The 20,301-nt window shown below is 38.1% G+C and overlaps 1 protein-coding gene and 1 non-coding gene across 2 annotated transcripts; one reads left to right on the forward strand and one right to left on the reverse strand.

Moving 5' to 3' along the window:
- Nucleotides 1–4,149: 4,149 nt before the first annotated feature.
- TRNAA-AGC (transfer RNA alanine (anticodon AGC)) lies at nucleotides 4,150–4,222 on the reverse strand. Its single transcript has one exon. It is a non-coding gene; the product is annotated as a tRNA-Ala (tRNA).
- Nucleotides 4,223–9,088: 4,866 nt separating this feature from the next.
- Nucleotides 9,089–19,606, forward strand: LOC105046041 (2,3-bisphosphoglycerate-independent phosphoglycerate mutase). The gene is made up of 10 exons (XM_010924524.4): nucleotides 9,089–9,247; nucleotides 9,500–9,672; nucleotides 11,465–11,592; nucleotides 12,401–12,551; nucleotides 12,640–12,843; nucleotides 13,444–13,868; nucleotides 14,753–14,945; nucleotides 15,028–15,123; nucleotides 17,066–17,221; nucleotides 19,178–19,606. The coding sequence occupies exons 2-10, from the start codon at nucleotides 9,511–9,513 to the stop codon at nucleotides 19,340–19,342; spliced, it is 1,680 nt and encodes a 559-aa protein (XP_010922826.1). The 5' UTR covers nucleotides 9,089–9,247; nucleotides 9,500–9,510; the 3' UTR covers nucleotides 19,343–19,606.
- Nucleotides 19,607–20,301: the final 695 nt, after the last annotated feature.

Genomic DNA, 20,301 nt, shown 5'->3' on the forward strand with positions numbered 1-20,301 from the left:
AGACAAGCAAACAATTTAACTTCATTCTTATGCATTTGGGACATGGGGTGATGGCTGAATAATATTTTGTTAATTTTATAAAGTAAAATAGGATTATACTTCGTTCAATTTATGCCGTTTCTCTTGCAAACTTTTGCGTAGATTAAATATCTTTTAATTGCATGTTTAAAATATTCTTTCATTATGTCTGAGCCCTTCACCTCCTTTCTCTGTTTTTCAACCTCCAATCACTTTAGTGACAAGCAATTGGGAGCCATAAGAAGGTTTTAGGGTAATTAGCCTTCTTGGTTTTCTTTTCTTAGTTGGTCAGAAGACTACCTTCTCATTGTCAAGGGCAAAAACATATCAAAGTCGCAAGTCACCGCAATAAGCGGCTCAAATTATGAAATAATAGTTAGACGCAGTCAATTTTAGAATGCTGTTTTATGTGGTGGATGGTCCAAGAGCCCGGTCACCTTCCAAGCTAGACATGGTCCAAGTGCATCTCTTACCGATGGATATGTGGCTCAAATCCTTGTACCACTCGTATGTGGCCCTCCACTATAATTGGAAGCAACTACATTAACTGGTTTCCATGGTAATCACAGAAGACGATATCAATTAGCATTCTACAACTTGAAAATAACTCTCATCCATGAAAGGGGGGGTTTCTGAAACAAAATCAAATTTCCAAGTGCCATTATCAACCCAAAACAATGTCAATATTTCTTGCTTTGTATCATATGCTAGGGTTCTGAGGATCACAACCTCAATCACTTGTTATTTTGATTAGGAATTCGAGAATGTTCTACCTATAGGAAAAATCATACATTTAGATTTATCTTGGAACATGACCTCTTCTGCTCAAGTGACTCTTTCAAGAAATCTGCTCGTTTTGGTCAAATTTCCCATTGATTTCGAGCCGAGGGGTCGCTTTCATGCATTGCTTGCGAGACTCGGAAAAAGGGACAGGAAGATGTTGGAAAGTTGAACAACAAGGAACCTTGTTGCTGTGCCAACTTCAAGTCAACATTGTAGAAAAGTGGTGCACCCTCAAATTCAATGACACGACCCTTGATAAGAACCTCACATGTGGGAGAGCCATTTCATAGAAAAGGCCTGGCTTAACCTCCTGGGCTAAGACTTTTACGGATCTTTGTGTGCAGTCCAGCAAGGTTGGGCTGGATTTCTTGAGGGGAGAAGAGAAATGACCTCACGACTCATGGGTCTTTCCTTCTTTTTTTTTTCCCCTCTTGAGAAAGACTTTACGCACTGCATGCAGAGAAATGACCTCACGACTCATGGTTTTTTTTTTTTTGCCTCTTGAGAAAGACTTTATGCACTGCATGCAGTATAATAAAACTGACATGGAGCATACCACCTAATCATATTAAAGTATATAGTCATTACTTTCCAATGCGCATTTAGTGCATATAATTCTACTTTTTCGTTTGAAATTTTGAATGACGAAAATGCTTCCCTTCTTTTGAAAAAATTATGATATCCTACGATCATATTATGATATCCTGTGATCAAATTATCACTTCCTGCACACAGGATGTTATAATTTTTTTTCAAAAATTATAAAGAAAAAAGTGTATTTTCGTCATTAAATTTATAAAATTTTTAAATGATAAAAATATTTTTTTTGTCCTTATGGCATCCTATATGCAAGAAATCATAATTTGACTGTATGATGTCATAATATAACCACAAGATGCCATAATTTTTTAAGAAGAAAAGGGATATTTTCGTTATTCAAAATTTTAAATAAAAAAGTAGATCTATAGACATTAAATGTGCGTTGGAAAGTGATGGTTACATGACCTAATCAAATGGAATGGTATATTTTTCTACAACGGATGCGGTGTACATATAATTACTTTTTTTTTCCTTATAGACTAAGAGGCCCATAAATTGGATTTAAGCTAGGATGAGACATTCTTTGCGCACCGCGGACGGTGCAGGACCGCGTACTCCGCCCGTGGTGATTGGCTCATGCACGGAGCTGAAAGAAAAAAAAAAATTTTTTGCATGCTGTGCTTTGGCTCCATGTGTGAGCCAATGACCGCAAGCAGTACGCGTATTCTGCACCGCTTGCAGTGCATAAAAAATTTCTTAAGCTAGGATTAGGATGGACTTTTAGAAGAATATAGGCCGAACAATTCAATAAACTTGATTTCTGCCCAACACTACTAGGTTTCCAAAATAGGCCCTTAAAGTTGCAAGTCACCGGCCTATTAGATTACCCTTTTTTCAATTACGCACGTTGTGGAAGTCAAAATTTGAAACAGTTCGATTATCAAGATTTAAGCCCCATTTCTTTTCAATTAGGTAAAGCAGTACTTTGTTACATTTTAGTTCATATCCTTACCCTCTTTTGGAACTTAAGTTAATTTTTGGTTCCAAGTAGGGGTGCCAATTGAGCAGGTCGAGTCAAATACGATTAGGTTAGATATAGGTCAGCTCAAAAAACTTTTCTATCCAAATTCGATCTATTTATTAAACAAGTTAAAAACTTAAACCTAAATCAGACATATTTATTAAACAAACAATCCGACTCAACCCACATAATTTATTTATTAAATAGATCAAATTAAATTAAATAGGTTAAACAATTTAAATGGTTAAATGGATCAGATTAAATAGGTTAGAAACAAATTAAACAAGTTTTATATTTGTTAAATAGATTAAACGGGTCAGATTATAATCTAACCTAATTGTAATTAGACCCAATTATTAAGCAGATTAAATAGATCAAAGATCCAAGTATGAAACCAACTTATTTAATAAACAGGTCGGATGGGTTGACACTATGATCCAAAATCATTTATATTAAACCCAAACTTTCTTAAAACGAGTTGAGAATTGGGTTGATGGGCTAGATCATAATTACCACCCTTTGTTCTAAGCCCTACCTTTATAAGCAATCACCAAGGATCGATTAGATTTGCTGGTAGATTCGATGTCATGGGATATGTTCTTTTTCCTGTTTTTTCTCCTCCTTTTCTTAATTTTCACTGGTGTCGGTATGAGGGATGGCGCCCAGTTGAGTCCCAGACAATTTGTTCTGCGCAATGGGAAGATCCTGGACTGACATATTTTCACCTCATTTTTGTTCTTATTTTCTCCAGTCATCGTAATCCAATTACCACTATCCTAACAATTTTTGTTCTTTTTTTCACCTTATTTTTGTTCTTATTTCAAGACAATGTCCATTGCCTGCCTGCCTACGTGGTGCAAGCTCAAAAACATTCTCTGGATGCATTTGGATCCTCGAATCATGAGTTAAATGGATCAAAGGCCATTCTGAACCGCTGCATACATGCATGCATGCATCTCACGTCCATCACTACAGCATCCCTGAACCTCACCAAATTGGAGCGCCGCTTGACGGTCCGTCAAAAGCTTTCGAGTTTGTTGGCACTTGATGCTTTGTGAAGCAAGTGTGCACCAAGAGCAATCCGACTTCAGAGGTTATAACGTTTTCCACGCAAGTGAATCCCGTATAACTTTTATTTCATTTAAAGCCTCTAAAATGCGAAGCTTCTCGATTGTATCTCTAAAAATTATCGGAACTGCTGCCTTCTTGTGAAACTTATTGTGATGATGACCTTAACTCCCATTGTAATATTGCCTTTGCCAGTTTGCCCACATTTGGATTCGTATGACACCATTATTCACCCCTTTGTAATAGGCGACTAATATGTACTACAGTTTGCTTAAGCTGGATCCAATCTAAAGCGAGCTCTATGATGTAAACTAAAAAAGATGGTATTTTTGAGGACGAGAGTCTAGACCTTTCTTATAACCAAAACAGTTTAGTGGATTGCAGCAGTTTATAAGGTTTGACAAGAGTAATTCTTCACGTCTGAGGCACAAAATCTCCACAAATATCAAAGTGGTATCCAGGTTCCCTCTGGATTTTCTAAACCAAAGGCCCAAAAGCCGCTGGTATATTGCTCCATGGCCCAAGGAACGGCTATCGTCTCAATGATTGGATCACACGTGCAACGGAACAGATGGGGCCCAAAAAAAAAAAAAACCAAAGGCCCAAAAGCCGCTGGTATATTGCTCCATGGCCCAAGGAACGGCTATCGTCTCAATGATTGGATCACAAGTGCAACGGAACACGTGGGGCCCAAAAAAAAAAAAAAGCAAAAATACTAGTGGAGATGCGGGGTATCGATCCCCGTACCTCTCGCATGCTAAGCGGGCGCTCTACCATCTGAGCTACATCCCCAGACGAGAGTGGGTTTTTTATTTTCGTAACTTGTCTTATTCTTCTGTTTCTTGGCGCTCCTTCCTATTTCGCCAATGAGGCCCACCTCGCCTGCAAACCTGCGTCGGCGTCGATTTCCAGGTGCCTTCCCGTGTGCCCTGGCCTTGGTTTTGGACGGAGCCCTCCTGTGGGTTCGACCATCCCAATGTGGTAACACCCTGAGAGCTTGTGGCACATTCTCCGATTCCACTTTCCACCATTCCGTGTGCTCCTGTTGGTTTTTTTTAACTTATTAAAGTTGCCGTTGGTTGCAACCTCAGACGGGGAACAGCCTTCCGGTGGGCTTGACCAGCTCGAGATTCTAAGATGGCCAAAGTCATCCCAGGTCCATATGTAGGTTGGCATGGAATGAGGGGTTTTGCTGGCAATTGCTCTCGTTTCATGGTATTCAATTTCCAATGTGTCAACATTGGCAACCTGATCCCTTGCTCGCTACATGCTATGCAACATAATTAAATGTTGCTTGTGAGTTTGGAGTGCACAAATTGCCATGAAACATAAACGGCTTTTTGTTATAAATCCTTTGACAGACTTCACTGCCTGCCACCGTCGCAATGCATTCGTGATCCAGCAAAGTCCTGAGAATTAACTGGAACATGTAAATTTTAGTGAATATTAGTAGTTTCTTGATTGGGAACATGTATAAGTAATGTCCATGCAAAAGACTAAACATGCAAGGGCCGTCCAACAGTATAGTTTGCCGGATTCAACTGTCGGGCTTCATTAAGGTTGTTCTTTCTCCTCTTATCTATTTATTTTGTGTACTAATGCTTTATCTCGAATATTAAAAATGGTAGTTCAGAGATCGATATTGGAGCCCTACTGGCCCGATCCTAAAGGTGCAACTGCTCTTGCACCTTCTCTTTGCAAATGTCTCCTCACAGGACGGGCTTCGGTATGAAACGTAAGGTATTTTGCTCTCATTATCGAGGTTTACTGTCAGATGTCAAACCAACCTATGAACTTGCAAGAGTTTGCGGTCATCTTCAACTCCAAGATAAAAATCCATATGAAGTAGGCGATTCGGAAGCGATTGGGGATCTCGAAATTGACCAAGACCTTGACCTATCTGGATTTTTCTATCACCGATAGGCATCTCTGGAGGGTCGACTGCAGACCTTTGGAGTAGCGGGTTGAGAATAGACTCGAGGGTTGGTAAGCCAACACCCTCTCAATGATCGGCAGAACAACTCTTGTGAGATCAGTGCTCAGTTCTATCCTGATGTACCTCTCTTGGCTAACACGATCGTCTCGAGTTTCTGTCCAGAGGATTGAAGCAGTGGCTTCAGAATTTCCTGTGGGGCTCAGGGGATAACAACGTGGGATCCACCTACTATCCTGGAAGGTGGTTTGCCAGCCTGTGAGAGATGGTGGTTTGGAGATTCAATCTCTGTTAGTCAAAGGGGAGGCTATGATTGCTAGACATGCTATCAGATTCCTTATCTAGTCAGACTATTTCTAGAGCAGGATGATGAGGGTTCAATAAGGCATGGAGCCAGGAGTCCCAGATCGAGGCCCTCCGTGGTTGCTTTTTCTTCTAGAAGGAGATTTGTGCTTGCGGGCTTGCTATTTTGGCTCAAGTCAGATGGCTAATTAGGGATAGGATTACGGTGATTGTGAGCCAGGATGCTTGGATCTCCGATCTTTCTTTATTCCTATGGCAGACCTACATTAGCAGTGAGGTAGATAATCATCTGCATCTCTGCGACCTACTCAATGCCGATGGTAGGGGCTGGAGAGTGCAGGAGATCATCAAATTATTTGGCGGTCCACTTGCTGATCGGATCCTCACCACTCTTATTTTGATTCACCATAGCCATGATTTTTGAGGATGCAGGATCATCTTGTTGCCCTAGGGTTCCCTTGAGGGACCTATCTAAGATGTGCAAATTAGCAATGGTTAGGAGGATCGAGGCTGCTTAAATTTAGAGAGTATCTACCCTCCCAGAGTAAGACTCTTTCTTTAGAAGCTTGTATGGGACCAACTTTCAATGCACATGCTTTTCAGAGATAGAGGTATGAAGTTGCTAGTTTCATGAGGTATGAAGTTGCCAGTTTCATGTCTGATCTGCAGACTGGAGGATGAATCGACAGAGCACACCATTCTGCGCTGTCCGAAGGCCAGACTGATTTGAAGGAAAGCAGGCGACTAGTCTTGGGAGACGACTGAGGTCATTGGCTGGTGTCTTTCTTAAGTGCTATCCATCAGAGCATAGCTGATAGGATGACATCCACTTGAGAGGATAGGATGGTTTACATTGTCTACTAGATTTGGCTCTCTAGAAATAGCCTGATCTTCGAGGGCGAGATGATTCCTGCACACCAGATATTAGAGAGAACGATCTGCTTGAATATGAAGTACAGTCATTTCGATGCTGCTAGCCCTTTTCTTGATGCCCCCATTCACTAAGACTTCCTTGCTGCTCCTGCGGCGATCCGGAGGATCATTTTTATTTTGTGGGATCCCTTTCCTTTGGGATTTGCCAATGTGAACTTTGATGGCAGTGTTAGAGATGGGAGGGGTGGTGTGGGATTTATCATTTGGAGCCTAGATGCCAGGCTGCTAGTGGCTGGAGGCTTCTATCTTTTTGAGCCTTCAGTTTCGGAAACTGAGCTTCATGCCGCCTGGACGGATATTTTCTTTATCAGATAGAAGTTGCGGACAGAGAGGATTTCATTGAGGATGACTCTACTATCGTTATTGGATAGATTCATGATGGTAGTAGGTAGCTAAAAGGTCATCCACTCCTCTGACATATGGATTGCTTTTCGTCTTCTAGTTACAGTGGTGGTGCGATATTTCTATCGAAAGGTGAATAGTACAGCAGATTGAATCACATCTTTTGTTGCAGAGCACTTTGGAGACTAAACTTAGCGATCGGCCCCATAAAAATTTTTATTTTCTAACTTTCTAAGATGCTCTCACATTAGAGTGGCATGACCATCCCCATGTATCCAAAAGAAAAAAAGTTTGCCGATCTATATTTGATACGAGTTGAGGTGATACTGAGTCCGGATTCTCTGTTGTGCACCGTACGGTGCAGTGCACAGCACATCATTCATCGCACGATGGACAGCCACGCGTGGATACGCGTTTGTTGTGCACGGCCGCCCATCGCATGATAGACGGTGCGTGCTGTGTACCGTATCGTGTGGTGCACAGCAGACAATCCGTACTGAGGTGATATTTTTCTGTTCTTAAAGCATATTGATTTATTTTTATTCAAACAACTTTTATGGGTAAGTATTTTTTTTTCTTTTTAAACCAACGATTAAATTGAGACATTCGAGCGACCAAATCACGTTAGACACTGAGTTACTTTAAATGAAATTAATATCAAGCGCAAAAATATCAGTGTAGCCTGTTGTGGGCCTTGTGGCACAGTATACTTCGACCACTGCGTCTTTAGTCTCACAAATTTCGGCAGTACCATCGCCACAAGCTTTGCTCTCAGTGGATTTGGTTGTTACGGAGAGCCAAGCGGCTCATCCGGCGGACCGTTCCTCACCCTCGCGCTCGCATGCCACCTGACAAGAGGCCGGGTAGTTGATCGTAAAATGTACTCATAGAATTTATCTGCGACCTTTCGATCCGCCGTCCGCCATGACCATCTAAATCCAACTTCTCCGTTTATACATAATAATAGCACCTTTGGACGGGTGAGATATTTTCATTCGACGAAAATAACGGCAGATCATTCATCTCTGTAGAAAAGTTATGCACGCGTCCGGACGATAGCATTTTTCGAGCACAAGAATAAAACAAGAGGGGGAATCCGTCCAACGCCACCTAGCATTCCTCGCAGTTGCCATGTTCCGATGGCACATTTTAACAGGGCAGATCCAGTAACACATTACCCAAAAATAAATAAGCAATAAATTCAACAATAAAAATGAACGGATGTGATTGCATTGGAACAAGTTAACCTAAAACCACTGAGCTGGGACACTAAACAAAGCATTAAAAATTTCATAGTCTATATCTCATTTTATGGTGTCTGGGTATGATTTTTTTTTTTTTTAATACAAACGAACGTTCACACCAATCTAACACGAAAATAGTTTGAAAGATCAAAATATATAAAATTTCATAAAATCTACAAGCAATTTTTATTCTATCTTCAATTTTAATCATCAAAGTATTCCGCAACAAATGACGCTATGCAATCTGCTGCAGTATTAGCCTTCCTATAAATATATCGCATTCTGATAGTAGTCGTTTGATGAAGGAAGGTCTAAATATTTTAGATCAGCGAATAAATTTTGAGATGTTTTGCACCTTCTTGAATCTAAATAATGATGATAGCAGAATTATCCTCAAAATAATTTTTTTTTATGTGAAACTGTTATATGATAAAGATGATATCTATCCAGACAGTATGAAACTCTACATCTAAAATAAAAAATAGATAGAAATCTTGGATCACCAAAAGTCTAACATATAGACCGTGAAAGATGAAATCCATATCATTTTTTTTTATTTCAGATACTATCATCAAAATTCATCTTGCCAAACGTAAAAGATGGGGCTCCTTGAGAGATGGGGTAAGAGGCTTTTAATCTCACCATCAAATAGCGTCAGATGGTTGGATACCTGAAAAAAACGGAACGAATTTCAGATATTGTCTCACTCGTCTTTTTTTCCAGGCATACACTGAGATGCGCCGAGTTACCGGGCTTTTCTGTGAACCGCGGACGGCAAACCGGTCGTGGCCTGTAGCACCGCGGACCCGGTTCCGGCCCAGTCCGGGTGCATTGCATCAGTATGGTGCGCGTATTACCGAAATGGATCGGAGTGTATCATCGCAAACTATGGGTGGCAATAGCGCGCGTGGTTTAGGACTTCGCCGCACTGCTTCGACAGTCTCCAAAGAAATAATTTTTTTTCACGTTAAATACATCGAAGGCTCTGTCGGAGATCCCCTCATTTCGATCTACCCTGTTCTCGTTAACATCTGATAGATACTCTTCGAGAAGTCTAGCAAGGTATCCATCGATTTCATCCTTTTTCTATATGTTCTTGTTGCTTTTGTTTTCCTATCGAAGATCGTGTTTTGGGCTATTGATTTTGCGGTTATCGACTGGTTTACCTTATTATCTGCTTTAGATCTAATCCATTAGCCTAGTTTTCGTGCGGAGTTTCGATTCGATCTCTTTGTATCAAATTTTGGAGTAGATCGTGTTTTCCTGTTATTTGGATTTCAGATTTTTTTTCCTTATTTTTATGTATTTTGGAAGTATTTGGAGAGATGGGGAGCTCTGAGTTTTCGTGGAAATTGGCGGATCACCCGAAGCTTCCAAAGAGGAAGACGGTGGCTGTTGTAGTTTTGGATGGATGGGGCGAAGCCAATCCCGATAAGTACAACTGCATTCACGTCGCCCAGACTCCTACCATGGATTCACTCAAGCAGGTATAAGTATTGGATTTTTTTTTTTTTAAAAATTGTCTGTGTTTATGGGTTCAATTGGTAGAGATCGGTGCCTTTTTATGGCCTCGCCAAATGTATTTGTGGGGATCTTAGTCCTGTTGGTTTGCATTAATTTAGTTATAGTTTCCTGTTAAATCTTCGTAACTGGAGAATAATAGAATATCTGCAAAGTTATAATGGTACTTTCATATTCATAAAGCGTCCATCTTTTTATTTCATATTTAATATTATATGAATATCATATGATGAATGTATCATGTGCCATGTAAATATTCAATGAATCATTTACTGAATCCTATTTTACTATGTATAGGATTGTTATATGACGGAACTTATCAAATTCCATTGCTTTTCATTTTCAATATAGCGAACCCCACAAGAATAAATATTTTCTCATGGCATCACAATGTGGTTCATGTATTATAGGGTCTTGATTCTTAACAGACTGGCTTGGAGCAAGATTTACGTGACATGCTGAAATCCCCTACTACAACCTCTGAAACCATAATGGTTGTTATATTCCCAATGAAGCTTTTGGATGCTTTTTTCCTTTTTGAAAATAGTTTAGTAGCTGTTGTAAATGGACAGTAAAGGTAAGATTTTGGCTTTTAAACCAGCATGGAGATTTGATCTTTTTTTAATATATTAACCACATGGACATGGAAAATGTTAACTACATTGGTTGTTAGATAAAATCCATTGTAACAGTTTACTCGTAAACATCACCATTATTCAGATAGCCATTTTTTTTTCTTTTTTCTAATAAATAATCATTATGTGTCGCCCATTCTGTGTGCATGTTTGTTGCAAATGGTCCTCAAAAACCAGTATAATATCAGTCATTACATTGTGGTAGCAAATATATTGAACAATGCCTTGCAATGATCCTTAACACCAGTTTGAAACAATAAATGCTATATGCAATCAAGTCTTCTTTATGGCTCCTTTCATCTCAGGATTGCTACTTGGTAATCTAGCAGTGGCATATACTTTATACGCTCCACCTGACATTCTGTAGCAGCATACTGACAAATAAGAGTAGAAAACATGAATTCTCCACTATGTTCTTCTGTATGTTGGATTGTGGCATGAACTGATGCTTAAATAATATCCCATTAATGACTTGGTACCTGAATCTTGTTTTCTATGCACATAGAATATTTACTTAAGCAATTAAACCCTGCATGTACTCATGTATGTCATATCATGGTCTGAGTAACAAATGTTATGGCCTTTTAAAACCTTTTAGAACCATAATTTTACTGCTATGACAAAAAAAGAGGCCATTGATCTTCATTATAGTTTAAGAATGAAGGACAACAAGGGATAATAATTTACAGAATATATACTATTTATGAAATGATATGGAGATTGAACTTTAAAAAATTGTTATGTTAATTAGATATATGATGAAAAGAACAAATAACTATTGTTGTAAGTTATATGAGCCATTATAGTAGAATAACAACTACATATGGATTTTGCTGAAACACACTTGTGTTATTCTACTATTGATTTTACTGAAACACACTTATATATGTATAATGTGATGTAGGGGCTCTGTGGCCATTATAACATTCAGTATCTTGCCGTAACAGCTGCTATTATAGATTATACATTATGTTTCCTATATGTTTTCTGATTTGTCACCTCAAAGTTTATAAGTTGGAAATATCTGCTGATTCTTGGACTTTGCGGAAATTGAACTGAATAATATCATTAATCACTTCATCTTAAACATAAGTTATTAACACTCATCATGTTCTTGCAAAAGGGTGCTCCAGAAAGATGGAGGCTGGTACGGGCTCATGGCACAGCGGTGGGACTTCCTACTGAGGATGACATGGGTAACAGTGAAGTAGGTCACAATGCCCTAGGTGCAGGACGCATTTATGCTCAAGGGTACAATATTCACCGAAACAGCTTTTATCTTTATATGGGCAATCATCTGCTAGTTATTCTATCTTTTAGCATTGTGTTCTAGTTATGCTCGCTTTTGAATCTTATATCTTCACATAAAAGTGTTTTCCTTATTAATATGATCATGCTTAATTACAAAAAAAAACCCATCATGTAAGTTATTTAAAAAAAGGTTTCTGAAAACATCTTTAATTTTTTTCTTTTCAGATGAAAATATTCTTCTCTATAATTGATTTCTTCTATATAATACTAATTGATAGGGCTTCATCGATAAGTATTACGAGATCTCGTGCATTGGAACCCATGGTTATGAACCCGAATAAGTTAGTATGGAACATTTTCTTTTCCAAGTGAAATCCCCTAGTATATGAAAGAATGGGAAATCTTTAACATGATTTAGTTTTATTATGTAAGTTGGTCCTATGTCTGTTTCTGTATGGACTTCTGGCAATCTATATATTATTTCAATGCGGCTCCTAATATTTGTCAAGTCTTCTTGCACCCATTATCCTGAATCATTAGCTGAACATGCATTCAAATAAATTAAGATAAGTAAATCATGTTTCTAACTTAATCTGTATTTTCACTCTCTAATTGGACTTTTTCCGTAGTGATACTGAAACTTCTTGAAGTAAACCTAATCAACCCCCGTGCAGAGACTTCTAGTAGAATGACATTAAGTTAATGAAAAAATCAAATAGAACCAAGAGCTGTGTTGTATGATCACCTGTTATTTTATAATTATTTTTCCTCAGTTTCATGCTGTTACATTACCTTTCCCGGATTACAGTGCTAAGCTGGTGGATCTTGCACTTGCCTCTGGAAAGATATATGAAGGAGAAGGTTTTAAGTACATCAAAGAATGTTTTGATCAGGGCACTTTGCATCTCATCGGGTTATTGAGTGATGGAGGTGTCCACTCTCGGCTTGATCAGTTACAGGTACAGACGAGGGACTCAGTTCTTATTTAATTGATGTTCTATGTATGCATCCATGATTACCTTACTTAACGGGTCATTTTCTTTGCAGTTGCTACTGAAAGGTGCTAGCGAGAATGGTGCAAAAAGAATCCGTGTGCATTTTCTTACTGATGGCCGTGATGTTTTGGATGGGTCAAGTATTGGTTTTGTAGAAACACTTGAGAATGATCTTTTGAAGCTACGAGAAAAAGGTGTTGATGCACAGATTGCATCTGGTGGGGGTCGGATGTATGTTACCATGGATCGCTACGAGGTATCTGTTAAGATATCTGAATCTATTATATCCCCCTATAAGCTGTATATCAGATAGTGATTCATCTTATAAAAGGGATTTGAATTCATGCTTCTTATTTTGCTCTCAAAGGCTCGTGCTTCTTATATTTTACACTCTAGGACACACCTATGGACTTTCTTAGGGTGAGAGTCTTGAGACCCACCAAATGTTTTCCAAAGAAATATGATGACTATATTGTCTCTTTCTGTTCACTTTTATGAATATATCTTCCAATCTTTTTGTTAAAATTTGACGCTTTCGAGGTGGAGCTCCTCATTTATGTATTTTCCAGAACTATTTGCTCTAGTTTACATCAAAGTTCCACACTATAGACGAGCATTTCTTCAGGAACATTCCTATTTTATTTTTTTTAGCATTTTTTGTTCTAGCTAGACACTGCAGTTTGGTGTGCTATTTGTACAGTGGATTCAAATTTTGCATTTCGTTTGGCATTTTGCTCTTATTAACATTGTTGAGTTGGTAGTTCACATAGTTGGTTTTGATGAATTCTCAGAGTTCTTGAATAGCTACCAAATAAATTGGGCTGCTGATTAAAAGGTCATTTTATTCATTTTGCAGAATGATTGGGGCGTTGTTAAACGTGGCTGGGATGCTCAGGTCCTTGGTGAAGCACCACACAAGTTTCGAAGTGCCGTTGAAGCTGTGAAGAAGCTCAGGGAAGATCCCAAAGCCAATGACCAGTACCTGCCCCCTTTTGTTATAGTTGATGAGAGTGGCAAGGCAGTTGGGCCAATAGTGGATGGTGATGCAGTTGTAACATTCAACTTCCGAGCAGATCGTATGGTTATGCTTGCTAAAGCACTAGAATATGAAGATTTTGACAAATTTGACCGTGTTCGCTTTCCAAAGATTCGATATGCTGGAATGCTTCAATATGATGGTGAATTGAAGCTTCCAAGCCATTATCTTGTTTCTCCTCCAGAGATAGAGAGGACATCAGGAGAGTACTTAGTGCACAATGGTATTCGTACTTTTGCTTGCAGGTATTATACTGTGCGCCACAAAATTTTAGGTTGCTTGGAATTGTCATTACAAATGGCGTGTGTTTTTCGGGGATCAACTAGATTAGGAATGAAAAGGGTGGGGTTCCTGTTTTTCACATAACCATTTCAAAGTAAATGAACAATTACGCTTTCTAAAAGGTTCAAAAAAGCATGGAGACAATGTTTTCATGAAGATTATATCTGGTTTCTGTTCTTTAATTTTTCATAAAACCAGAGAACCAACAAATCTGATAAACTTCAGTTATTCTTTTTTTTTTTGAATTAACAAGTGCTTAATTTTAACGAATGCATGCATGCTCATTTTGTCCTCAGATTGGTGACCCACAAACTTATACAGGAACAATATTTGGAGAATACAGACTTTTAAATTGTCTTTCTCTCAATCTACTGGCGACATTTTTGGAGCTCTAACAAAGCATGATGCAATTACTATTTCTACTATGTTTAGTTTTAACTTTTATACGAGAACCAATAATTTATGTCTACTTTGTAATTTTGAGTTTTATGATGCCATTCTATAACTGGTTATTTGTTACTTCTAGTGGTCCTTATTTTTATATCACCCAGAAAGATTATTATAATTGATATAATACCTGTTCTTTAAAGATGAGGTATTAGTGCCATTATTGCTTTCATATCTAGGGCGATTAATTTATGTCTACTTTGTAATTTTGAGTTTTATGATGCCATTCTATAACTGGTTATTTGTTACTTCCAGTGGTCCTTATTTTTATATCACCCAGAAAGATTATTATAATTGATATAATACCTGTTCTTTAAAGATGAGGTATTAGTGCCATTATTGCTTTCATATCTAGGGCGATTACACTCACGTGTGAAACCTCTTTACATTTGGTCAACAGTGAGACAGTCAAGTTTGGTCATGTCACCTTTTTCTGGAATGGCAATCGATCTGGATATTTTGACTCGTCAATGGAAGAATATGTTGAAATTCCAAGTGATGCAGGAATTACATTTAATGTCCAACCAAAGATGAAGGCCTTGGAAATTGCTGAAAAGGCAAGGGATGCTATCCTCAGTGGCAAGTTTGACCAGGTAGAGAAATATATGAACTATAAGATGGAATAGTTGGTTTTCAGTTTTATGGCTTGTGTCATTCACTATTCTGTGGCTGTAGGTTCGTGTCAACCTTCCTAATGGAGATATGGTGGGACATACTGGTGATATAGAGGCCACTATTGTGGCATGCAAGGCTGCTGATGATGCTGTCAAGGTAGCATGTTGGATATGTTTTTACTTTCTTTCCATTCAACATGCCTAGAATTTAGGAATTTTTTAGGTTATCAGTAATTTTGTTTACTTAAATACTTGTATGTGGTACCTTTCCAACTCTTAGATTGGGTAACTAAAAACCTATGAAAAGATACACAATCCATATACTGAGTTAATTTGGGCCTGAATTTTTATTTCTTGGGTGATTTCTTTTCAGATTTCATACATATTTAAGCATTTTAAAAGTTCAAGATTGATCCAGAAATTGTTTTGTGAATATCAGAAATATGTCCTTATTCTAAACTAGACTTGTTCATGGGCCAGGCTTGGCTGGGCTTTTGCCCAAACATCAACATGATTTACTTAGGCCCAGGCCTATTCCAGCTTTTAGAAAATGCAAGCCTTCTGCACACAAGCCTAGCCCTTACTCGGTTTCGAGCTTTGGCTGGACCTTGGGCTTGCTAACCATTTTCTCCTCTTTTAGAAAATACAAAAAATCCTAAAAATACATGAAAGGATACTAAATATTGCCAACAACCTACTACATGCCTATTATCCCATTAAGTCTACAAATATACCTAATATAAACACAACACGAAAAAAATTATGGTTGGTCCAGGCTCAAGCTGGGCTTTGATCTCTAATTCTGAGCGAGCCCATTTATTAAACTTGCCTATTTTCTGGGCCAGGCTCAGCCAGTTGGGCCTAAAACTTGGCCCGAGCCTTCTCCCAAAGGGTGAAGAATTGAGAGGGCTGGGTGACCTATTCGAAACTAGGTTAATCATGGACTCATAGGGATCAATTAGCCCAAGAATATTATTATATAAAAGAGAAGGAAATGTCAAACTTTACCTGATAATGGACTGGAGCTATAAGTGCTACTGTTTTTCACTTGATATGATAGTTTCAATGGGCATTAAAAATGCAAATCCTTTCTGAATAGCTTGGAAAATGTATCAAGTAGGATACCATCACGTCAAACAAGTTGATCTTCAATAATTTTGAGACAATCAAAGTTTAGGGCCTGTTAGGGATTTACTTTTTCTGTTTTATGTTTTTAAAAACAAAAACATGAAAGCCGAGATGAAAAAAATACATTTGGCACTATTGTTTTTTGTTTTATATTTAAAAAGTTACTATTTATTATTTTTTAAAAAATGAATGCAAGTAAGTATTGCTTTAATATTTTTTTTTAAAAAAAAACTCCAGTTTTTAAAGCAAAACATCCCCCTTCTTGAGACCATCTTCACCATGATTGCTGCTACTGCCTCTGCCCCCATCATTGCTCCCAACACTCCTGCCACATCCACCACTGCCACTGCTACTGCCGCCGCCGCCACCACCACCCAAGCCACCACCGCCAAGGGTTGGAAGAGGGGCTGGTTTTTGAGTTTGTTTATTTTCGTGTTTACAGAAACAAAAATAATTGATTAGTTGTTTTTACTTTTAAAAAAAAAAAAAAATAGAAACAAGATTTGCTATTTTGCTTCTTAGAAAAATAGGAAAAGTAATAGTGATACTAAATGCTATACTATTTTCCATCTGTGCTACGGTTTTAGTTAATGTTTTGAAGTCTATTTTGAGGTCTGGAGTAATATGTTCAGACTCGATATGTCTGATGACACTTCCTTTTTGAACACTTAGCTGCTCCTTAATTGGTTTCAATTACCAAATCAGGACAGAGCCCTTGTTTAGCTTCTTACTTTGTTTCTTTTTCAAACCAATAACTATTTTAACTGGAGTTTCAATGTGATATATAATGTAACTAATGTGCTTGCTTCTTTTGCTGATGTAATGTTAGATGCTCCTACCAGTAGCAAGACTTTTCCTTATCATAAACTAGTTATGTAGTTCTTTGACTTTGTTTTGAGTTTAATAGATTGCTGTTATTGATAAGAACCCAATGCTTTTCTTTGGTCACAAACCCAATACTTTTTATTCAGATCATTCTGGACGCAATAGAGCAAGTGGGCGGAATATATGTTGTCACGGCAGATCATGGAAATGCTGAGGACATGGTAAAGAGGAACAAATCCGGCCAACCCCTCCTCGATAAAAAGGGGGACATTCAAATTCTTACTTCCCATACTCTTCAACCAGTAAGTATACTGAAGGCCATCTTCCTCTTCATCTTTAACACCAAGAATAACTTTATAATCTTTTAGTATAGTTTAGTATACAGTAAAATATTTGAATGTTGAAGTTGCTATTATCTGAACATCAGCGGTTGTTACTTAAGAACAATGTGAGGTCTTCTGCTCGTTAAGCTAGAGTTTCTCAGGCCATATTGGTGTAGGAGATCATGTGCATAAGTTTCGACATTGCCACATATGCTGTTGCTTGTTTAAAAATATTGTGATCTTAATGGAAGTGTTAGAAGGTGGTTGTGATCTTAAGGAAGACTTTGCAAAATTTGGGCATGCATTGTGTGTCTATCAAATAGAAATGACTGGGCACAACCCTTGGTGCTGTGGCTGGGGTGCATTTTTGTCAAATTAGAATACTGATGGTTGATTGCCTTTACAGAGTGTATCTGAAACATCCTGTATCTAGCAAAAACTTTCATCAGGAAATAGACAAGCATGTGCAGCTCGTCGGTTTCGTAGTATTGTTGACTTTTAAGATGCATTTATCGGGTCATGGAAGCTGGAGCCAGACAACAGTATCAGTAACTATAGCTTCAAGTTTTACTATAAGCATACTATGGATAGCTTGACCAGGATGGCCTTTGTCTGGACTTGCATGCTATAGACTTCCCAGGATGATATAGATCACATGAGTGTTTCAAGGTGGCAAGTATTACCTTCAAGTAACTGGAGAACATAATGAGTTACATTTTTTTCGGCACTAGGAGAGGTCAGATGACATTGGAAGAGATTGGAGAATTAGTGCAGCTGATGAACTTCAGCTACTCCCCGACAATTTTGGCCTTCAACCAAATGTGGCTGGAATGTAAAGTTTTTGAGATAAGATTGGCTGTAATAATGACTCATTGGTTCCATAAATGGATGGATGTGCATTTTTTACTTGGTCTCATGAATTCTAAGAATCTCACATCTTTCTCCTACCAATATTTTTCAATTAGATTTTTGCTATTTAGAGATCAAACAGTAGATATCCAAATAGAAGAAAGAAGTAGAAGGAAAGGAGGAATTTTGTGTGTAGAAGGGAAAAAATAGAGGAGGAGAACTGAAAGGAGGACATTGACTTGTCTTCCCATTAGCCCATGTTCTCTTGTTTTTAAGGTTTTTTATTTTTTATTTTTTTTTATTTTTTTCTTTTAAAACATAATTTTCTCTTGCAACACTGCTTGTTTTGTTAAGATTTCATTTTGTACTTGTGATATCAGATGTTCAAGAGACAAGTAAAGGACAAGAGCGCTAACATCTCAAACCTAGTCATAAGATTAATTTTGGTGTAGCATGTTAGTTTTGTATTACACTTATATGACAGATTAATATAGAAAATCTATTCACAGACTTTGTCCCATCCCCCAACCCATGAGGGCCTGCTTGGCATCACTGCCAATTTCCTGTTTTTGCTCTTCGTTTCTGAAAACATGGAAATGGGGGCTGGAAACTTGTTTTGCCTTTTTGATTTCTGAATATACTTTTCAAATTCTGAAAAAAGTGAAAGCTCTCGAGAGTAGCTTTTACGAGAGCTTTCACCCTTTTTTCTATGAAAAATGGAAACAATGCATAATCACCAGCACCATCTCTGTCGCCACCTCTGCCCGCCGGTTGCCGCGACTACCTATGCCGTTGTCATCGGTGCTTGCTGGCCAGCTGCAGCTGCCACAGTCCAAGTGATTACCAAACAAGTTCTGGATGTCAATTTTCAAAAAAAAGATATAGAACTAGTTTTAGCTTTTACAAAAACTGAAAATTGAATGCTGAAAGTGCGGTCAAACAGAACCTAAGCTTTTGATTGTTTTTTCGTTTGGTGGAAAAGCTTTTGATATCAATATTGCAAAAGCATTTGTAAACATGCTGTCCGTTTATTTTTGATATCCTTTCCTTTTATATGGATGTGATTAACTTGCTTCAAATTTGCAGGTTCCCATTGCCATTGGAGGCCCTGGCCTTGCACCTGGTGTCAGATTCCGGAATGATGTACCTGATGGTGGCCTTGCTAATGTTGCTGCCACTGTTATGAATCTCCATGGTTTTGAGGCTCCTAATGACTACGAGCCAACCCTCATTGAAGTAGTTGACAATTGAATGCAATCTACTGATAACTTAGCATTATATTGGTCCATTTGGAGTCTGACTCAAATCTTGCTGCCAGTGCTTGTAGGTGTAGTAGGGAGGTCAAAATAAATTCTTTTTGTGAAACTTTAATTTTTGCGAGCAGCAGAAAAGGTTCTGATACACCTATTGTGTGGTTGTTCTCCCATGATATGACCCTCTTTAGGCATATCTTGAATGTTTTTTTGCCTTAGAAAATTATTTGACTTGAAATAGGCAATCCATTTTCTGTTATCATATGATTGTCTTTTCATGCTCTTCTATATCTGCATGCTTAATCCTGTCCAATCTTGAATCTTAATGTGGTGTTCTCAAACAGCAGTTGTTTTATGTATAATCCATGAGAATTCATCACTACCAGCTATTCTTTTTGTTAGTATGTATTGGTGGGTTGAATGCTTTTTCTGCCTTTCTTATGGAGTTGAAACTTTTCTTGGTTCACATCAACTGCCTTTGATAGGATGATATCAGGGCTTACAAGAATAGAAGTCTATGGCTTAAGCCTATGTGCTGTGGGGCCTGTTGGAACTAATGATTTCAGATACATGCCAACTTCTCCTACCTGACCGTCAACCCAACATTGAGAAAAGGATAATCTTTTAACTTGTTACATTGCTTGTTCCTGATTTGGCTTGATAGGCTCTTTTATGCATATTTATCTTCAAAGCTTGGTTTTTCACTGGATTTCTTAGAAACAATATTTTCATTTGAGATATGTAAGTAGAAAATTTAATTGCAAGCATCTATGTAGAAAGCTGACTTAGCCCATATCCCATATGTGGTTAGAACTTGGAAGCCTTGATTATTTCAGAGCTATCCATGAGCGGGGGTTTGTGGTGTATCTTAAGGAAGGCTAGGTTAAACAGTTGGAATTATTTTGTGACCCTCGTGAGCATCTATTTAGTTTGTTTAAGGTGAGCATTGGAGAGCTT

This window comes from Elaeis guineensis, chromosome 5, assembly GCF_000442705.2.
Source record: "Elaeis guineensis isolate ETL-2024a chromosome 5, EG11, whole genome shotgun sequence".
In the NCBI taxonomy this organism is placed as follows: Eukaryota; Viridiplantae; Streptophyta; class Magnoliopsida; order Arecales; family Arecaceae; genus Elaeis; species Elaeis guineensis.